The 22,983-nt window shown below is 41.0% G+C and overlaps 1 protein-coding gene across 1 annotated transcript in view; it reads right to left on the bottom strand.

Annotated features, from left to right (window-relative positions):
• The window catches only part of PPFIA2 (PTPRF interacting protein alpha 2), a 535,398-nt gene extending 521,881 nt beyond the window's left edge, over positions 1 to 13,517 (bottom strand). The window contains exons 1-3 of the mRNA XM_062202051.1: positions 13,470 to 13,517; positions 12,587 to 12,692; positions 8,208 to 8,458 (exon numbers count right to left, since the gene is read on the bottom strand). Coding sequence (XP_062058035.1) covers positions 8,208 to 8,456 — 249 coding nt within the window. The 5' untranslated portion in view covers positions 8,457 to 8,458; positions 12,587 to 12,692; positions 13,470 to 13,517. The remainder of the gene's footprint in view (positions 1 to 8,207; positions 8,459 to 12,586; positions 12,693 to 13,469) is intronic.
• Positions 13,518 to 22,983: the final 9,466 nt, after the last annotated feature.

The raw sequence follows: 22,983 nt of genomic DNA, 5'->3' as shown, positions 1-22,983 counted from the left end.
GGCGGTAGTGTGCTGCGGCCGGCGCACCGCGCTGTTCCGATGGCAGGAGCCAGGTGCTTCTCCTGGTCTCCCATGGGGTGCAGAGCCCAAGGACTTGGGCCATCCTCCACTGCACTCCCTGGCCACAGCAGAGAGCTGGCCTGGAAGAGGGGCAACCGGGACAGGATCGGTGCCCCGACCGGGACTAGAACCTGGTGTGCCGGCGCCGCAAGGCGGAGGATTAGCCTGTTGAGCCACGGCGCCGGCTAAAGCCCACCAGATTATTATCAAGCCCCTTCTATCAGGTTCTATTTGCCTCTCAATCAGAAAACTTAATTGTAGCTTAGCACCTTTCTTAGCTCCTCTAATAATGACTCTGTCCTTTGTTCTAGACCCTGTCTAGCACACTTGGGCCTCATTCCTTTGTAATCATAACCTCTACTCTACCACCAATGGCTCTGCACCCAACCTGTGTGTACTGATGGTTCTCTTCCCCACTTAATGCTGTGTAATTGTTCAAACCTGGTAAATGCCACTCTTAGCATCATTGGTTACTATCCTCACTCTGTCTTTTATGACCTTGTCTAAATATGATCAGAGTCGGCAAACTTGGAAGGCTTCCATAGCTTTGGCAACTCATGACGACAGCCTAGGGTGGTTACTGGCGCCATAAACTAGAGTGTCAATTTGTTGGGTCAACAACAGGAGCCACTGTGCACTTGCTGCTCATGTGGGATCTCTGTCTTCAATGTGCTGTACATTTTGATTTAATGCTATAACTAGTACTCAAACAGTATGTTTCACTTTGTGTTTCTATGTGGGTGCAAACTGTTGAAATATTTATACTAAATTGATCTTCTGTATATAAAGAGAATTGAAAATAAATCTTGATGTGAATTGAAGGGGAGAGGGAGCGGGAGAGGGGAGGGTTGCGGGTGGGAGGGAAGTTTTGGGAGGGGGAAGCCATTGTAATCCATAAGCTGTACACTAGAAATTTATATTCAGTAAATAAAAGTAAAAAAAATAAAAATTAAAAATAAATAGATGATTAATTAATTTGCAAGGGAAATGGGGAGAGGGAGAAGATGAAGGAGAAGTAGGGTCACACACCCACATCCACACCCACACACCCACACCCAATCTGAGAGTTCTCATCTACTTCATTCCCAGCAGCCTGCAACAGCTAAGTCTGGGCAGGAGCCTAAGCCTGGAGGAAGGTACTCAATCCAGTTTTCCCACCTGGGTGGCAGAAACACAAGCCATCACTGTTGCCTCCCAGGGATTGCAAGCCCAGGTACTCCAATGTGGGTCACTGGCAATGTACATTGCTTAAGCCCAGGTACTCCAATGTGGGTCACTGGCATCTTACCAGTATTGTAACTTTTAGGAAAAATGCCAGCCCCAGGAATATTTTCTAAAAGAAAGGTAAATCAGGGGGCTGGCACTATGGCTTAGTAAGTTAACCCTCTGCCTGCAGCACCAGCATTCCATATGGGTGCCAGTTCATGTCCTGGCTGCTCCTCTTCCAATCCAGCTCTCTGCTTATGGCCTGGGAAAGCAGTGGAAGATGGCCCAAGTACTTGGGCCTCTGCACTGTGTGGGAGACTCAGGAGAAGCTCCTGGCTTCAATTAGGCTCAGCTCTGGCCATTGTGGCCATCTGTGGAACGAACCAATGGATGGAAGACCTTTCTGTCTTTCCCTCTCTCTGTAACTCTACCTCTCAAATAAACTGGTAAAATCTTTTTAAAAACAAGGTAAATCAAAGAGTCTCCAAGATTTGATGAAGATTCAGAACAGTAAGTATTTTTGGTGTTCTCAATTTGTGCTAGTGCTTATTATTACCTAGTAATATTGTGTGCCACTAAGGTTGGCTAAAGATCATGATGGTGATATAATAATAACAGCAATAATAGTACATGCTCAATAAAATGTTAAATGTAGCTATCTTTGAGGTACTGAATTGATCATTTGACATGTTCCAAATCATTTATTTCTCACAGCAATCCTATGAAGTAGGATTATTTGAATTACATGCTTTGACCAAGGTTATTGAACTACTAAGTAGCAAGCCAAAATGATATATAGGTAGTCCATCTCCAGAATAAACGTTCCTTCAGGACAGAATCTATAACACTGTAATTGTCATCTACCACGTTTGTGCTATAAAATTTAAGAGGATAAATGTATTCCTTTTCCTCACTAGTGGCCTCCCTTAATTTCTCATCAAGGCATATACCAGCACATCTCTATTTATGAAAAATGCATAACCTTTTATTATAATGAGGGTTTCTGAAGTATATGCACACTTCTTCTTTAAACCATTCATAAGAATAGAGAGTATCTCCTCTTTTCAGTTAATAAGAATTTCAGAGAATTTAGCTGATTTACCAACAATTTGGTAGCTAGCAAAACAACTCTGATTTAAATTCATACCTTCCAACTCAAGTCCAAAGCCTTGGTCATCCATTACATTAGCAGGTGCTAACCACTCCTTGTTTTAAATATTCTTTATATTTCTCTTGCATCTCCCAGTCTCATGGTTCACATTCCTATTTCAAGTTCCCATGGTTCACTAGAACATTCCTACAGGGTTTCCTCTAATACAAATGGCTCTTTCAGTTATATGTGTGATGGATCAGTTACACCAGTGTTCCAGTGATTCATTTCTCTTTGTATCTGTATACTTTGATTTGTAATTTTGTTCAGCTTTCCCTGGGTTTGGCCAAAGGACATTATCAAAGAAGATTTAAGGGACTGGCATCATGGCGCAGCGCATTAATCCACCACCAACAATTTCAGCATCCTGTATGAGCACTGGTTCAAGTCCTGCCTGGCCCAGCCCTGATTGTTGTGTTCAGTTAGGGAATGAACCAGAGGATGTAAGATTTCTCTGCTTCTTTCTGTCTGTCTCTTTCTCTCTAACCCTGCCTTTCAAATAAATGTATCAATCTTTTAAAAAAGATTCAGGGAGAAGTTTAAAAAGCGTTTGCTTATTTCTGCTTTGCTCTTATTCCTGCCATGACCATGAGACTAGCCAGGCCTAGAGTATTGCAGTGTCTAACACGATATGGAGTACAATGTTCCTAGCTGGCCCAGCCAAGATGAGCATGGAACCAGACTACACCCACTTGCCTACAGTTAAATGAGTCAAACTACAGCTAACCAGTTAGCATAAGTTGGCCCAGCCAAGATCAGCCAATCCAAATTCAGCTCAGTTGAATCTGACAAATTGAAGGTTTTTGTTGTTTGTTACCTAGCATTTTAAAGTAACAGATATTGAGGTATGATTGTCATAATACCAATCCAAAGTCAAAATGGCAATTTCCATTCATGATTTTCCCATATACAAACTCTTTCTCTTAACTTTCTCTGCATGTATGAATAGCCCTCTTTTTATGGTCACTTTACAGAACTTCATTCTCTAGCAACTTCCATCAACATAGCTTGCTGGTTATTATCCTTAATTTCTATTTAGTCTTAAAAGTAAAAATCAGGCTGCTGCTAGCTTATCTGTCTCCTTTGAGTAAATCAGAGACTCCAAGCCCAGCCTGCAAAACAGAGTCCAGGCTGAATTTCATTCTCCCACATGTCCTTGAGCCAGGTCCCCGCTGCCTAACTCTGCCTCAAGCCCCACTTGGGCTACTTTTAATTAACAATATTCTGTCATAGCAATTTCTGCATAAAACTTACAGTAGTTAACCACGCTTCAATTCCATACCTCACATAGATTTAGTATGTCTTACTTTTTTCAGCTTTGTATTTATTTGGGTTCATTTATGTATTTTTCCCAAGCAACTCTTTTTAACCTCTCTGAGAGACACACGATATTCGTTTTTCTCTCATCCTCTTAACAGACGTAAGGAAGCATTTGATAAGACACAGTAGGTCCTCAGTACATGCTAAATAAGATGATGAAAATATGTAAAACTTTTAGAGATCACCTACAATAACTTTTTACAATATAAAATGCACCCCCCTTTACATCTCTTTTAAATCTTAACAAATGTGTTAATAACTGAGATGTATTTTCCTTGTTCCCAAAACATGTCTAATATTTTCTAGTCAAATATGTAGTAAATTATTTGACTTTTTCAAATGCTTATCCACATACATACATAGAAATAGTATCTTTTGGGGCCCAGCGCTGTGGCTCACTTGGTTAATCTTCCACCCGCGGCGCCGGCATCCCATATGCGCACCGGGTTCTAGTCCCGGTTGCTCCTCTTCCAGTCCAGCTCTCTGCTGTGGCCCAGGAGAGCAGTGGAGGATGGCCCAAGTACTTGGGCCCCTGCACCCACATGGGAGACCAGGAAGAAGCACCTGGCTCCTGGTTTTGGATCGGCACAGTGCCAGCTGTGGTGGCCATTTAGGGGGTGAACCAATGGAAGGAAGACCTTTCTCCCTGTCTCTGTCTGTAACTCTACCTGTCAAATAAATAAATAAAAATAAAAAATAAAAAATAGTATCTTTTGGCATTCTAGATAAAAATTACATTTAGTGCCTTATAAATTCATTAGTGGTTATTTGCATATTTTTCTTTAATCATCACAAAGTACCCTGTAAGGTATTGTTGTAATTACTATTAGTAGCGTGGAAACCTCAAGTCCTGACTCCAGCTGGTGATGTGTGTTAGGGTCACCATACAAACCAGATCTTTCTATTTAGAGTTTACTGTTTTTTTCTACATCAAAGTGGAAATGTATTTAGTTATAGTTTTATTTGAAAAGTCCACACTCAGGGCTCAGTACTCTAGTGGTCCAGAATACTAGGGGTGATGAAACTGTGCAGTTTCTTGTTTAGGTTGAGAAACAGCGCATAAACAGATCATTTAATTACAAAAGTTAAGTGCTAAAAAGCAAGAATACAGAGAAAATGTACTTGGAGTCAGAAAAGGCTTTCTGGAACAGACAAAGCCTTGGCTAGGATGTGAAATTAGCCAAAGACACTGGGAAACAACCTTATAGGCAGAGAGGTAAATATGCATGAAGAATAAAGACTGGAATAGCATCAAAGTTGTCAGGTTACTAAACTAAACAATATTATTCAAATATATAATGTGATACATTGACACAAAAGGGAAATGTTAGGAGATAGAACAGAGAAGTTTAGGGCCAGCTGCTGAAGAAACAGAAACAACAGAGATTTGATATTTAAGAGGCAGAAACAGCATAGTCCACTAATGACTGAATTAGGAGCCCAAAGGAAAATGTGTTACCTAAAAGAATGCTCAGGTGTCTGAGTTAGGAGTTACAGCATAATGGGGTGGTGAGTGGCAGGCAGATGATGACCGAGTATGAGATATACTGAATTAGGGGTTCTGCAGGACTTTAAAGTGAATTGTGATTTATGAAGGTGGATAACTGCATGTGCGGCTTTCAGGGGACCTGTGTTGTGGCTCAGTGAACCAAGCTGCAGCCTGGCACGCCAGCATCACATATAGGAGTGCAGGTTCAAGTCTTGGTTGCTCCACTTCTGATCCAGCTCCCTGCCTATGTGCCTGGGAAAGCAGCTGAAGATGGCCTAATTATTTGGGACCCTGCCACCCATATGGTGACCGGGATGGAGTTTTTGGCTCCTGGCTTTGGCCTGGCCCAGACCTGGCCGTTGAGGCCATTTGAGAAGTAAACCAGGAGATGGAATATCTTCTCTCTCTCTCATTCATTGTGCCTTTCAAATAAATAAATGAATCTTATTTTAAAATATATAGCTTAGAAACATCAAATCTGGAGATGCGGAATAATATGGAATTATTAGCCCTGTTTAAACACAGATACTCCTATACATATAATGCAAAAATTAAACATCATGGCTACAGAATAATTCACATGGTTGGGATTGTGCAAAGGACTGCTGAATTTCTTCATAAAGAACAGGATAGAAAATGATTAAAAAGAAACTCTCAGAATCCACACCTATAAACCTCATATGGACAATTTGAAACATCTATGCCACAAAGTTTAGTGCTGCTTTCAATTGCATCCTATATTTGCTAAAGTAAGTTTTATTTTTATGTTACAGTATTAGTTTTCAATTTTATATGCTTTATTTTGCCTTAAAACTCTCATTTATGGTAGTCATTTTCTTTTGCAGCTGTCAAATATGACACCACCAAACAATGTAGGTACTTCGCTTACAAAATATTAAAAGATTCAAATATGCCAATTAATAATGAATACTCCCTTATTAATTATAGCAAACTTATACTTCTAAAGTTACAGATGAATGTATTAAATGCTCACCTTAGAAGAAATTATAAAATCTTTACTGTCTTTAAGACCTTGTGAGTAACCAGGTGTACTCAGATAATGCGTAATACTAAGTACAAATCAATCCTGAGAATATGTGCCCAATTAATTGTAAAAGAGATTTGCACTATTGCTTTCTAAGTGTATATACTCATAGTCCCTAAAGAACCAAAGCCTGTAACTGAAAATTGATATTATATTTGTACATCTATAGCAAACTTGACTGGTGTCAAAACCAGATTGGTACTAACAGGAGACTATTTTTAAACTTTATTTATGCACTGCACCAGGCATATTCACACAATTCTCACCATAAATATGCATGTATAATTATAGGATGCTGTCTGTACTCCTTCTGAAGGATTCTTCCATAATATTCATTAAATACACATAGAAAATCAGGACACATCTGAACTCCAAATCACAATTGGTTCCACAGAATTTTGGTAAGAGGTTGTATAGTACTATAATTAACAATCCAAACAAAATTTTACAAGGTATTATCTAAATATTTTACAAAATTTTACAAGGTAATATCTAAACATAATTGATTGGCTGTAATTAAAATATTTTCATCTTTTTTTTTTTTTTGACAGGCAGAGTTTGACAGTGAGAGAGGGACAGAGAGAAAGGTCTTCCTTTTTCTGTAGGTTCACCCCCCAAGTGGCCGTTACAGCCGGCGCTGCGCCCATCCAAACCCAGGAGCCAGGTGCTTCCTCCTAGTCTCCCATGCAGGCGCAGGGCCCAAGCACTTGGGCTGTCCTCCACTGCCTTCCCGGGCCATAGCAGAGAACTGGACTGGAAGAGGAGCAACCGGGACAGAACCTGGAGGGCCAACGCCGCAGGTGGAGGATTAGCCTAGTGAGCCACGGCGCCGGCCCATCCTTTGCTTTTAAGAAAATATTTACCTTTATAACAGTTATATATAAAATTTCATGTTTTTCTACTTTTTTCCACAAAGTATCTTGTTTCAGTACTTTTACAAAATATTTATAAAATGCTTACCTGTTTTTTATTTTTATAGGAAAAGTTTTTAAAAACCTTAATTATTCTAATTAGAAGGTGGCTCCTGGCTCCTGGCTCCTGGCTTCTGATTGGCCCAGCTCTGGCCGATTTGGGCCATTTGGGGAGTGAACCAGCAGATGGAAGACCTTTCTGTCTCACCCTCTCTGTAGCTCTACCTCTCAAATAAATAAAGTCTTAAAAATCAAGTAGTTTATTTGGCGTGATTATTAGAAATCTCATTCATATTCTATATTTTTCTGTTACATAAAAGAAGCAGAGTTATGCTATCCTTCCACAGGTTAACTGCGTCTCCTCATTAACTTTGGTATAAAAAAGATGGTAATCTTAAAATTTTTACTTTTCCAATGAAATATGAAGATTAACAGAAATTATTTTTAAAAAACTAATATAAGGTTAACTTTGTGAGTATAAATTGAACATTTTCCTATTTACAATTTCATTTCTAAAATACTTCAGAAATAAAGACTGGTTAATATATTTTTTGAGGGGAAAGGTAACACATTGGTAATACTAAGAATTTAAAGCAGGTAATGGGAATTTTTTAAAGAGAGGCAAAACAATAAGTAGACAGTATACTTCCAGAGTATTATTTCCAAAGACACAGAACTAAAAATGGAAAATATGTACTTCCAAAAGTTATAATTCAGGTTTAAAATAAGAAAGATGCAACCAATTATACACATATTCTCGTGATTTTAAAGGTTAATCAACAAGTGGATTTCTACCCCTATCAAGAAAAAAAAAATTTCAAGAAAAGCACCACATAGGAACTCATACCTCTCCTCTCTCCCTAATCAATATACCATGAGTTTTTGGGAGGCAAGGTTTCATGGGAAACAACTATTCTTATATTTTTCTCACCAAAGCCTGCATAGCATATATGAGTACATTAAGTGGAAAGGGCAAATATAAGAATGTCTCATCGCATCTTCAGCTAGAATAGGGAGGACACATACCTGTGGCAGGGCTGAATTGAGCTGTCTCTGGAGCGAATCTCTGTCGTAGATGACATCCTGAAGTCGTTGCTGGGCGAGTGAGAGGCTTTCTTGGGTCTCCCGTAGGGTGTCGAGAAGACGGTCCCGTTCATCGAGCATGTTCACCATCAGCTGCTCAAAATGAGAGTCCGAGTCCGAGCCACTGCTCTGGGACCCCCTTTGGCTCATTGGGGTGTCCTCGTTAATCGTGGGCATCACTTCACACATCATTGCTTAAAGAAAGCGAAGGGAGAGATTTGTAAAGGAGCGAGTTCCAGCACAGCCACCTAGCCACTACCTTGTTAAACTCCTTGCCCCACCTCCAGCTAAGTTAAATGTTTTGACCTGTAGAAAATAGATACGTCTAGTTCCTCCAGCCTATCTGCGTCCTCTTCTGAACACAATCCACATGTCTCCCACCTACAAAGCACAAATTGGTTTCACTTGTTTCTCTCAGGTGTTTTTCATGATTTGTCCCGACCGACTCAATTTAAGTAAGCATGTTATTTCAATTATTACCTAATCACAACTCTTCACCTGCAAGTTTATAGATCTCTTACAGCTAATACCTGCATGTTATCTTATTTGCCTTTATAATGTTAAGAGCAAACACAGTCTATGTTACTTCATGGGCAACAAGTAAATAATTTTGAATGACTAGATAATTTAATGAATTAATATGCATGCTTTCATTTAGAAACTATAACTGAGTATTCCATATAGTAATCAGTTTTTAATTTCTTATTTTATCAACAGATTTTTTTTCATAATAACAAGTTTAAAGCTTTTTTGGTATTTTACTGCTTTTATATGCCCTCTTTGTGAATTCCTACAGTCATCTACACAGAGTTGAGATGTGATACTGACTGAATTAGACGTAAAGTTTCTGAAATAGTCTGAGGTACATAACTATAGGGTTATTATACTTCTAACTACACTTAATATTCCTTTGTTTCCTATTAGATACATTGTCTAGTTTTTAGCCAAAAAGTATAAACTAACACTTTGAAATATTCCACACAACAGTCACCATAAATTACATTAGCTAATGTAGTAACTTCACATCTCAGCTGCTAGTCACAAATTCTCAGTCATTAAATAAATTAACCATTCAGGATATCTTAAATCATATATTTGATTTTAAAATGGATAAAAGTTTGAGATGCAGCTTTGTCTTATTATGTGGCCTAACACTGCTATTGAAAATCAGAAGTTATCTCATTTTTATTCTCTATCATGTTTTAAAAGTATCAAACTCAAAACTCATCTCCATTTCACTTGTTGTACTATGGCCAAGAGCTATTAATCAGAGGGCTTGGTTTTGCAGGAGGCTGATATGGAGAAAGGCTGGTTTGGCTGTTGATCCTGGGGCCTTCTTTGGTTTTATAATGCAAGGTTTATTTGCTTTTCTGCCTACATATTCATGTACTTGGGGAAAACATTTCTGGTGATATTTTCAAATGAAATGTCAAGATTTAACAGCTCAGTAGTTAATTATTTCTTATCTGATTCTTTATACAAATTGGGTTATTAAGTACAGAAATTTGATTATTGTGAATGATTTGGTCAAGGTCATTGGAAAATTCAGAAATTTTTTTAAAAAACCATAAATAAGAGGAAAGAATATTGTGACTGCTAACCCATGTATAAAAATTAAGAGGTTAGTGAATGTTAAAGCAATTCAAAACACAGAACTTTTTGCACATCCTCAAACACTAAGCTACCTAAAGGCAGGAACTTTGAGAGTTCAATTTCATAGTTACAGAGCATTCACAGAGTAGACATACAAAGTATATTTGCACGCACACAAACACTCAAATATACTACTATTGTTAGCCTCTAATGGGAGAAAACAGATTTTTTCAAACTTTTCTCCACTTGATTCCCATTCAAAGACTAGCACAAAGATGGGAAAATACATTCCTTTTAACTGCTACAATTTTCTTTTTATTAGTTGAAAAGGAATCGGGAAACAAATCAACAACAAAAAGTTCCAACACATTTGATTATTTAAAACTATTAGTTTGTGTACCACACACTGAACAGCTGTGCCATTCTGAGAAATTATTGCCAGGAACCAATGTGTTTATTTTTGATATTTCAGGTTAAAATAAAGAACTGAGAGAGGAAATAACAATATTGTCATAATTTGTACCAAAATATTCACAAGGTTTAAATTTTAGTTATATAAATATTCTTAAATCTGTATTTTAAATCACATCATTCTTAAAATAGGATTGGTCCCTCTCTACTCTGAATTATTAGAACGACTTTAAATGATTAGAACAACTATGCTGATTATCCAAGTAGAGTTTTCACCTGAATATAATATACTGCTTCTATACAACCACTTGTTGTCATCTGGGGGCATTAGGAATTCAGAAAACATGGCTCTCAGATCAGTATCAAAGGCAGTTCTTAATACAGTCAAAAGACACTAGGATGAGGAACAGCTGGGGACCTAGTCAGCCTACTCAATCTACACTTGGAAGGACTTGACTCAATTCCATTCTGGAGACATGGAAACCAAAGAAAGACACTTCACTTCTCAAAACTTGAGTTTCATCTTCTGTAAATTAGGGATAGTAACGTATGCTTAAAAGCAAGAACAAACAAACAACAAAAAAAAAGCCTGATGGTTAACTTGAGAATACATAGGAAAAATATAAAGGACTACTAAATACAGGCATTTCTAGTATGAAGTGACCAACACTCCTCTTTGCAGAATAATGACTCATTCTTCTAGGTATAAAGCTTTAATTTTAGTCAACACTGATGAACTCTAAAATTCAAGTTGTAAAAGTCAAAATTATTTTATCAAATAAAAAATTAAGGTAGAGGAGTTCTATAAATTCATGGAATTTATGTAAGTTACTTTGAAAATTAGGTGAATATATGCAGCTTTTTCTTCACAGTCAACCCAAATAAGTAAATCCAGTCTTCTCATCAAAATTAGAAGACAAATTATGTCTACAAAATAAAAAGCCACTTTCATCAGCTAGCATAGTTTCTTGCATTAGAAGTCAGCTTCTGTGTAACATGAACTAGAAAATATCTGAATAATTCTTAAAATATAGCATAACATTTTAATGTACACTCTAAGTATTGCAAACAATTAAAAAGTCTATATTGCATGTGAGAATGAAATATGGTTTTATAGAATGGATGACATCTAAAGCAACTTACATGGTGGAGAAGGCTACATTCATTTAGTGCCTAATGTATTCCACCCAAATATAAAACTTTTTAATTTTCACAATTATTTTCAGGCTTAAAAATAGCATTCATCACATAATTCCTGAAACACCAGAAAGAACATACTAACAGTTCATTTTCCATCACTCCCTTCCCCAGTCAATTTAATATATAGAATTTTGTCACTCTCAATTGGACATTGAGGCCTTGTTCATGACATTAGTGAATATTTCAAATACTAGTTAGATATACTGTTGATTTGGCTGTGAAAGGAGAAGAAACACTAACAAGCCTAGTAGGTTTAATTATGCCAGTGCTTAAATTTAGCTTGAAGAATTTTATACCAGGGAAATCAACTCCCTTATTCTTAGCACACAACATTGACTTCTCCTAAATCTCTCAGATTTCAAAATAAAAGTTTTGATGCCCACTGGAGTCATTTACTCAAGGGCTTCCAAATCCAATGTGTTCCTCGTCAAATACATACTGTACAGCATCACCTGTTCAGATAGGGAGCGCTACAAAAGGTTTCGGTTTTTTTTATTTTCTGTCAATGACTAACTTTATTGAATCAGATCACTAGGGTTTCGACCTCATCGGAGGCAAAGCCGCAATGATTTTTCTACATAAGTTTCTGTTGCCAAGATGTAGCCCTCAGAAGCATCCCAGCTCCACACCACGTAACCCACAAGGAGTAATCCGGTGAGAGAAATCCTAGCCATTGTCTGATTACATTACACAAATATTCCTCCTCCTGTTTAACTCCGAAATCCCCCGGTCTCGGGAAATACTAGGATCCTCTTTAATGGCAGCATTTTCTCCCCCTGTACACGAGTGCATCTGCAGATGGCCAAAGAGCCAGCTCAGCCCACACCTGGGGTACAGTGGTCCCTCAGCCACACCCCCCCGCGAACCTGAGGAAGTTGCCTGCATCACCTCCACACTAAAATCGCCCATCCCGCCCCACCGGAGAGAGCCGAGTAGACAGGAGGCAGAGAGATGGGAGATGGAAGGAAAGCAGAAGGTGCCTAACAGTAATCCCAAGGAGGAATCTGCATCTCATCTCCCCTGGGGGCGGGGTGGGGCCGGGGAGGTGGCACCTAAATAAATAAATAAATACAAACATCGGAAAGGGAACCCGTGTCACTCCAATGCAGTTTCTGTACCTAATGTCTGTGATTTCGGGTCCTGCTTCTTCAACGGATCAATGACAACCGCAGTCTCCGGCTTGACGAGAGGCAGGCTCACACCCAGCGCTCCTGGACCATCTCCCTAGCAGCGGGAGGAGAAAGGCAGCTGAGACACCCGCGAGCCCCGGCGGCCTCCCGGAACCTGCCCCGGCCGGCTGGCGTGGCGGCCCCTCGGCATCTTCCCGCGTCTCCGTCAGCAGCCCAAAGGAGAAGCGTCCATCGGAAAAATGGCATATTACAAATTTTGCTTTGGGAAGCAGAGCTGGTTCAGACCATTGTCAGAGGGAGGAGAGGGGGAGGCGGCTCTTAAAGCAGCCGCGGCCTCTTTGCCGGAGCAGCCGCAGCTCCCCACCGCGTGCAGCTGGAGCCCCCCGGGGCGGGGAGCCGGGACCCGGGCACTGGGGTTTGACTTTTCAGAAACTTAACGGGGCGGCGCTGCTCCCCCTAGGCGGCGGCCGGGCCGCTGGGGGTGTGCGTGTGTGTATGTGGGGGGGGGGGGTGTGGGTGTATGTTGGGGAGTGGGGTGGGGGGTCCCTGCCGACGCGAGCTCCTGGCGGGGGGACGGCGTGGGGAGTGTGTGGAAGGGAAGTTCTCCACCCAGCCGCCCACCCGGAGCCCCGCAGGTGCGTCTGGCTGATGCTGGGAGCCGGAAAGCCACGGGGAGGCGAGCCCCCGGGCAGGCGAGAGGAGGACAGGTCTCCTCCCGGCGCCCAGCCTGTTTCTGGGTTCACTTAAAGGAGGCGCTCCTTCGCCGGAAAGCCGAGCAGCCGGCACCCAGACCCCGACACACGCCCATTTTCTCCTCCCGGCCTGGCTGCCAGCCTCCCTGCGCCCGGCACCAGCTGGCGGGAGAACCAACCTGCCGGGAGCCGGTGAGGATGCTAGCGCATCTTCCTCCTCCCTCGCCTCGTGCGGTCGCTGCTGCCGCGGCTGCTCCTCCTCCTCCTCCTCCTGCTTCGCCTCCTCCTCCTCCTCCTCCTCCTCCCCTCCTCCTCCTCCTCCTCTCCTCCTCCTCCTCCTCCTCCTCCTCCCGGGCAGCCGCCACCTCCCGTTCCTCTGGAACAAGGGCTTCCCCTGGAAGCTGCTGCAGTGGTTTCCACCGGCCCTTAAATAAATTCTGAAGTAATCACGTCTTTTGCTCTCCTCCTCACGCACACGCGCTCGCGGATACACTCGGCTCCCCCCCCAAGCCGCTCCCGGGTCGCCGAGGCTCGCGCTGGCCCCCGCGCCCCGAGCGGGCAGGGGCACGCTTCTCCCGCACAATGGGCTCCACGGCAAGCGCGGGGGTGGGATCGACTCGGGCACCTTCTGCTCTCCGGCCTTCGGCGCCTGGCACTGCTTTAAGCAGCTTTGCTCCCCCTGGACCAGCGCATGGAAGTCGCGGTTGTAGGAACCTGAGTGGATCTAGGGTGTGGCGGCATCTGTCACTTCTCACGTCCCTGGTTCCGCTCCATTCACTGCTGGGCCGATGAGGCTGGTCGGTGAAAGTACTCCTTGCCCGAGTACATGTCAGCTTGGAGCAAACTCTGGTCTCTGGATCACGTGGCAGTTGCCCTTTTACCTATGGATCCCTTTATCCACATTGATTTCTTTCTGCCGCCGCTGCTGCTACTGGTTCACACAGCCCCATCAGGGATGGGGAGGAAACAGGACCAGTTCCTGCTCCAAACAGAAGGGAAATGTCTCCATCCGGAGGCTTCCCACGCCCCCGATTTAGTGAAAGGGACAGGGACATACATAAGAACTGGGGGCAGGACTAAACATCCAGTGTGGCGTGAGGGTTAGTGCAAGAACCCTGAGAGTGTAGTTCATAAAAACCCCCAAGCTGTGTTTTACTTTTTTGTAAAGCAGAGTCCAAAGTTAACAAAGAAGCAGTACTCCAGGGAGGCTGCAGGTGACTGCTCTAGCACTTGGGAGCCTGCTACCCACATGGGAGACCCAGTTCCCTGCCCTGGCTTTAGCCTGGCTCAGCCCCAGCTACTGCAGGCAATTTAAAGAGTGAACCAGTGGGTGGAAGATCTCTCTCCTGCGCTCGATCACTCTCTCTCTTTCTCCTTCCCACCCTCCTTCTTCCTCCCTCCTTCTGTCCCTCCACCTCTCTCTCAAAAAAAAAAAAAAAAAAAAAAAAAAAAAAAAAAAAAAAAACCTTTTTTTAAGAATTGTAAAAGGGCCAGCGCTGTGGCTTAACAGGCTAATCCTCAGCCTTGCGGCGCCGGCACACCGGGTTCTAGTCCCGGTTGGGACGCCGGATTCTATCCTGGTTGCCCCTCTTCCAGGCCAGCTCTCTGCTATGGTCCGGAAAGGCAGTGGAGGATGGCCCAAGTGCGTGGGCCTTGCACCCACATGGGAGACCAGGAGAAGCACCTGGCTCCTGGCTTCAGATCAGCGAGATGCGCCGGCTGCGGCGGCCATTGGAGGGTGAACCAATGGCAAAAAGGAAGACCTTTCTCTCTGTCTCTCTCTCTCTCACTATCCACTCTGCCTGTCAAAAAAAAAAAAAAAAAGAATTGTAAAAGAAGCAGTACTCAAATACCAGCTCATTTAAGTATATACTCAAGAAGGAGAAATTTCCTTTCTGGGGGTAGTAGTTAATTCAGTTAATGACCCCAGTGAAATGTGAAGTCAAGCTCCTGTATTTACCTCCTTCTCTTCTAGATTTTTATTTAAACTCTGCTCAAAATGACATCATATAATAAATGTAAAAATAGCACGAAGGTTCATACGATGTCAAGTGGAGCACTGTTACTCAAAAATAATATGCATATGTATCTTGTTAAATTTTAAATTCTGATTCACTAAGGATGGTGAATCCTGACATTCAACAACCTCCAAGATCGTGGGACAATATGAGTGGCAAGGGTCTAGATCACCCAATCAACCCTTCATTAAATGCTTTTAACCATGAAAATCTCACTATCTCCCAAGGCAGCCCTATATATTTCCAGCAGATATCCTATTAATCTGACATCAGTACTCATAACTTTTACTTCCTGGAATTCCACAAAAGATTTACAATGTCCCTCACACAGGAAAGGCATTCTTATTTTTAAATGTATGTATGTATGTATTTTGTTACATAGAGATAAGACACACACACAGAGAGAGACAGAGAGAGAGAGAGGAATAGAAAGAAAGAACAGAGGTTAAAGGAAAATCCTCCATGTGCTGGTTCACTGCCCAAATGGCCAAAAAACCAGGGTTGGGTCAGGCCAATGCCAGGAACCCAGAATTCTACCAGGGTCTCCTACATGGCTGGCAGGAACACAAGTATTTTGTCCATCATCTGTGCTTTCCCAGACCCATTAGCAGGAAGATAGACCGGAAACAGAGCAACAGGGACTTCAACTGGCCCTCTGACATTGGGATGCACACAGTGCAAGCCCTAGTTTAACCTTTGCACCACCACACTGGCATGAGAGAGTCATTTTTAAGAAACAACTTTGCACAAGGCACTAGTGAACCAGTTCATGTGAGGAAAGAAGAGTCATTACGAACATCACTTCCTCTAGTTTAGCGGCTGTCGAATTTAGCACACTAGAGAATCTGTAGAAGGGACTGTTACAACACAGATTGCTGGGCCCATCCCCAGAGTTCCTGATCTGATAGTTCTGGAATACAGCCCAAGGATTTGCATTCCTAGTAAGTTCCTTGGTAATACTTACACAGCTTGGTCAGGGATCCCACTTGGAGAAACATGGCTTAAATAACTCTGAAGAAAATTGGGAATAAAAGAAATACAGAGCAAGAATAAAAACTGTTAAATGTTTTGCATTAAAGGCAAAATGTCTCTTCTACAAATATTATTGTAAAAGAATTAAATTTATTTATTTGGAAGGGAAAAAGAAAGAGAATAAAAAGGGAGTGTTCCCATTCACTTGTCTTCAAATGCCTTCCACAGCCTGGACTGGGGCCAAAATCAGAAGCCAGGAACAGAATCCGAGTCATCACCTGCTGCCTCCTCAAGTCCACATTGGCAAGAAGCTGGAATCTGAAGCAGAGCCAGGACCCAAACCCAGTCACTTGGATATGGGATATGGGCATCCTAAGAGGTGCCGTGGGGCTGGCGCCATGGCACAGTAGGTTAATCCTCTGCCTGTGGCACCGGCATCCAATATGGGCGCTGGTTCTAGTCCCAGCTGCCCCTCTTCTTGTCCAGCTCTCTGCTGTGGCCTAGGAAAGCAGCAGAAGATGGCCCAAGTCCTTGGGCCCCTGCACCCACATGGGAGACCCGGAAGAAGCTCCTGGCTCCTGGCTTCCGATCAGTGCAGCTGTGGCTGTTGCGGCTATTTGGGGAGTGAACCATCATTTGGAAGGAAGACCTTTCTCTCTGTCTCTCCCTCTTCCTCTCCCTCTCATTGTCTGTAACTCTACCTCACAAATAAATAAATAAAATCTTTTTTTTTTAAAGAGGTGCCTTAATGACTGTGCTGGATGCCTGCTTCAAACTGAAACAAATATATACTTTGAGGTGGGAGGAGAGATGGGACATAGAGGCAGTAAGAAGAAGCTCCCATCCACTGGTTCACTCCTTAAATATCTGTAAAAGACAGGAATGAAGCCAGGAGCCAGGAACAGAATCGAGGTCTCCCACATAGATGTTAGGAACACCATTACTTGGGCCATCACTGTGGCCTCTCGGTGTCCATAATGGCAGGAAGCTGGAGCTAGGAGCCAGAACCAGGATCAAACCCAGGTATTCTAATGTGAAACTGGTATCTTAACCTCTAGGCCAAGTAGCCTCTCCTGAAACTCAGATTTTATGGTCTATTCCTACTGTTTGAATGTAATACACTTATCTCCTAAATACTCAACTAGGTTTAGGCAGAAGTCATAGTAATCACCTCTTAAATTGTTAGCCTTAAAAATCTGTATTAATGTGAAATAAGTGATTTCTTCTGTTCTTGGTTGAGACATCATTAAAAAAATAATCACTAAAATGAACACGATAGTTTCCTTATTATTCAACCACTCAAAGACATGTGCAAGCAATCATGGATAGTAAACTAAACAGTGATATATATAAGTCAACTTCATTTTGAATATAGTTTAAAGTCTCATGGAGAACAATGAAGAATACAAATGCTTGCTTTAGAAAGACTGTGAAGACAAGACAGCATCTTCAATCTCAAATTAATAAGGCTAATTTTAAGAAGTCCTAGATAGCTGAAATTGTGTAGAACAATCTCGTCCAACTGACAGTCACATAAACTTTTGTTAAACAACTGACTCTCGTTTTCCTGTCAGTCATATGAGGGTGTATCCTGAGTATGAAGGAGTTCAACATGGCAGTGATGTGATGATGAAAAATGATAGGTATTTTGGTATCTATAACTGAGTAAAAACAATACCAAAGCTTAGAGATGTAAAACAACACTTTATCACTCACCGGGGTGTAGGTGGGTCAGGAATTGGGGAATGGTTTGCCTAGATAATTTGGGCTTGGAATCTTCTCTAGAGTTGCAATCAGATATTAGCAAGATGTGGAAGAATATGTAGTATGATACAGCTAAAGCAGCCATCACTCTCCAGCGTGCTCTCTTTCTTCCTCTGTAGTCTCATGGCCTCTCCATATGTTATTGTTGAAATGGGTAGTTTGGCTTTCATGACAGCATTGCAGCTTAAGGGCATTTAAGCCTATCAGGAGGAGTCTTCAAAAGTAAGCAGTGAGGAGCCAGCGCTGTGGTGTAGCTGGTAAAGCTGCTGCCTGCAGTGCCAGCATCCCATTTGAGTGCCGGTTCAAGTCTTGGCTGCTCCAATCTAATCCTGCTCTCTGCTATGGCCTGGGAAAGCAGTACAAGATGGCCCAAGTCCTTGGGCCCCTGCACCCGCTTGGGAGACCCAGAAGAAATTCCTGGCTCCTGGCTTCAGATTGGTGCAGCTCCAGCCATTGTAGCCACCTGGGGAATGAACCAGAGGATAGAAGACCTCTCTCTGCCTCTCTGTCTCTCTCTGTGCAACTGTCCTTAATATGTTGTATTATGTGAATTAATGGTATAACTAGTACTCAAACAGTATTTTACACTTTGTGTTTCTGTGTAGGTGCAAACTGCTGAAATCTTTTTTTTTTTTTTTTTTTGACAGGCAGAGCGGACAGTGAGAGAGAGAGAGACAGAGAGAAAGGGCTTCCTTTGCTGTTGGTTCACCCTCCAATGGCTGCCGCGGCTGGCACGCTGCGGCCAGCGCACAGCACTAATCCGATGGCAGGAGCCAGGTGCTTATCCTGGTCTCCCACGGGGTTCAGGGCCCAAGCACTTGGGCCATCCTCCACTGCACTCCCTGGCCACAGCAGAGAGCTGGCCTGGAAGAGGGGCAACCGGGACAGAATCCGGCGCCCCGACTGGGACTAGAACCCGGTGTGCCGGCACCGCAAGGCGGAGGATTAGCCTATTGAGCCACAGCACCAGCCGCAAACTGCTGAAATCTTAACAGTATATACTAAATTGATCTTCTGTATATAAAGATAATTGAAAATGAATCTTGATATGAATGGGATAGGAGAGGGAGAGGGAGATGGGCTGGTTGTGGGTGGGAGGGAGGCTATGGGGGGAAAAAGCCACTGTAATCCAAAAGCTGTACTTTGGAAGTTTATATTTATTAAATAAAAGTTAAAAATAAATAAATAATTCTTAAAAAAAGAAATTACATAGTGTGACTTTTGCCATACTGTATTATTGGAGAAGGAACATAAGAACATCTAACCACACGGTGAAAAGAGTATGCTTTTATTACCTAATGAAAAGTATTCAATTTTAGTAGATTAATAAGCTTATAATTTGTAAAATATAGGCTTTCTTTTAAAATATTTGAAGAATGGACAAACGGCTAATAAGCAAAATGTTTGTTAGATGTTGGCAGAACTCATGGAAATTGCAAAATTTATGAAAAATAGTTAAGTATAACATGTATGTGTTAAACATAGAAAGGGATGAGAAGAATAGAGATACTTCGTATTCGTGAGGCACTTGGGTCCTACACAGTTATATAAATATACCTTTGAGCCAACATACAAAAGTTTCTATGTACTCAGAACACACTCCACATAAAAGAAAATATTTCTATTCATGAAGTATTTATTTAATGACCTATTGATGATATATCCTCCGCTTAAGTAACAATAAAACCCATAGTGGCTCTTCAAATTAATTGGAGAGTTATGTCTATTAGCCATGTATATCTGTCCCTGTAGCTCTTCAATAGAGAATATGAGATTATTCCAGGATGTCTTCAAACTTTCGACTCCTGAGTAAAACTTCATATTTGACTTTGTAATCACATTATCAATGTGGAATGTTGATGTGACAGGAAGAATATAACATAAGAACACTGCATACCCCAGAACTGAAATAACATGGTCCTTCCACACTGTTTGTACTATTTTGTCCAATATGTGATCATTTTCTCCATCTTTTTTCTCTTGTTTCTGTGTTTTTATACACTTGAAAAAATATGTAAATTGATCATTTTAATTTTCTCTGTGAGCCTTTATTTTCTATAACTTCAGGAATGCAGTTTATCTTGAAAAGTGGGAAGACAAGGCTTGTGTTCTCATGACCCTGCTCTGATTTATATGTGGTTTGTTTGCAAAAGGTTTGTATGTTGTAGATTTGGCCCTAGTATGGCAAGGTTAGCAGTTGGGATGAATCTTTGACAGGTGAATCCTAGTAGGAATTTCTTAGGTCATTAGGGGAGCAGCCCAGATAGGGATGAAGGTAGGATTCTTGCACACACCTTCTACTCTAAAGTCCTCAGCAGAGGTAAGCAGATGTCAGTGCTATGTTCTTGAACCTCCAGAAACATGAGCTACATAAATCTCTTGTTTTAGAAAGTTACCCAGCCTCAGGTACCTCATGGAAGTAATGAAAAAACAGACCAATCCAAACCCCAAATATTTCCTCAGTGTGATCTTCCTGAACTCCCTGGATTGGCCCCAAGACAAAACAAATGGAGTTTTTTGCTTTTATTACTTGTTAAAATTCTTATTCAGTGAAGTATTAAGCCTTTTTATCATAATGTAAATTTAAAATATGTTATCTCAAAAAATAAAGGGGTGGGGGAGAGAGAAGGAGAGTGGAAATAAAAGCGGGAGAGGGAGGGGATATCATTATGTCCTTAGAATTGTATCTACAAAGCACATTGAACATGTTAAAAACTAATTAAAAATTTTTAAAAAGCAGACTAGGTATTAACCAACCATATTCCAGACAATTATATGTTCCCTGAAATTTCTGAACCTCCATTTAGCAAAAAGTCTCCAAATTATTTTATAGATGTGTACATTGTGGCATACAACTATCACCAAATCGTGCCAAATTACAAAAGTGTCAAAGGTAGAGTTAGACAGAAAGAACAGAGACTGCAACTACTGACAACCTGGCAAAAAAAAAAAAAAACCTTTCCTATGATCCTTTGGTTAATCATGAACCTACCTAAACCTACATTTCATGTAAATTTATTTTAGTGATTGCTTTAACATAGTTAATCAATATCTGCTACAGTATAAATTAATGTTTTATTTTCCTTTCATATATTATTTCAATCAATTTTATAGTTTTGAGGTTATAAGATGGATCTCTGGGTTTTGACACTCATTTTATATCATGTACTTGTACATAAGGTTTGGAGCCATAATTTCTGACTTCATGCATTATGTAGGAACCAACTCTGTAGGAAGTCAGAAGTTGTACATTTTGATAGAAGAGATATAATGGAAGTGATATGGGAGCATAGGAAAGAACCATCTAATCTATTTGTGAAAACTCAGAGATGAGAATGCAGTAGGTTATGAAGTAAACACATAAATGAATGACATAAAAGTATAACAACAAAGGCAAGCAACCAGAGGAAGGTAAACTAAAATTTGCAGAGAACAGGAGACCATGCTAACCTGACTAGAACTTACAGGTAAGGGAGGCTTAGACTGAAAAAAGAGACTGATACCTAAAGAGGAGTGATGCATAAAAGAGAAAGCAATCTTGTTACAGAGTTTTAAAATTTATACTGAGGACAACAGGGAGCTTAAGCGATGTCTTAAATAGAGGACATGTAGAGGAGATTTTGGAAGAGGCAGGATGGAAATTGGAAAATAAGAAAGTCATCGGTGATACGAATATTGAACCACTCTTCAGCAGGATATGAAACTGGGAGGAGTATATGTGAGTTGGAACAGAATGAATTCATCTTTGATCATGTTGAGTTTTACTAGCTGATTGTGAGCCATTCATTAGAGAAATTCAAAAAGAGTTGGAAATGCCAATCTATCAAAGGTAAATCTGGCCTGAAGATAAATGCTTGGAAATCATTAGTGGCATTTGAAGCGATGGAAGTGAACAGCATTGACAATGAAGAGAATATAGAATTAGACAGGATGACAGTAGGATGACAGAACTTCAATGAACACTAATATTTAGGAAACAGTTCTTACAGGGAATAGGTAGAGAGATGGGAGGGAGCCAAGGAAGGAGAGCACATACCAGAAGAAGTTGGGGGTGGGGTGGTGTGGATGGTGACAAAATCAGATATTCCTGGAAAAATCAAGTAAGATAAAAAATGGAAATGAGCTTTGTATTTAGTAATAATATATTATGTTTAGCAAAAAAAAACTTTTATTGAAGTGATGATTGTAATAGATGAGTCATTATGGCTTCAGGAAATTATAGTAGATGCATAAGTGGAAATAGTGAGTGTCTAATAAATGTGTGTGCTACTAGTGTGAGAGACATGGTTGCAAGTTGAAAGATGATAGAAGTTTTTGGCTGGGCAGTCAAAAAGAGCTCTAAGTTTCCTTGAGGGAGTTTTAGAAAGTTACAGACACCTGAAAATTTATGCAAAAATTTCAAGTATATTCAATATGTGCATTTCTTTGAGGAACATGCATATTTACAGTATAAGGATTTTTGATGCAATCAGAAAAAATAATAAGATATATAATGTATTAAATAATCATTAGTATTATATGCTATACATGTACTATTAATACTTAGAGATATTAATCTACACATGTCAGTACATTATTGTGACTACTTTACACAGGATATTAATATATCATTGTGACTGGTTCTGTTTAGAACAGGAAAACAAAACTTGTCAGTTTCTTATAAATGTTTACTTTAGTATATTTTATCACTATTTGTGGTTATTCACCATGCTTCCTGAAGATTATGAATCCTTACATGCTGCCATGTTCATTGCACTGCCTTCTGTGGATAGAGTATATTTCCCTCTGCATTGACACAGACCTGATCCTGTTTCTTGTCTCTGTTCATGGACCGTGAGCAGAAGTGATCATGTCATGTCCTAGTCGCAATGTGACACATCATCACAGCTTTGCCATGGCTCCTTTCCATATCACAGAGCCAAGCTATTGCAGTTACTAT

The sequence above is a fragment of the Lepus europaeus genome, chromosome 10 (genome assembly GCF_033115175.1).
Source record: "Lepus europaeus isolate LE1 chromosome 10, mLepTim1.pri, whole genome shotgun sequence".
Taxonomy (NCBI): Eukaryota; Metazoa; Chordata; class Mammalia; order Lagomorpha; family Leporidae; genus Lepus; species Lepus europaeus.
Note: the sequence above shows the minus strand (reverse complement) of the source record. Positions and strands in the feature narration are given on the sequence as shown.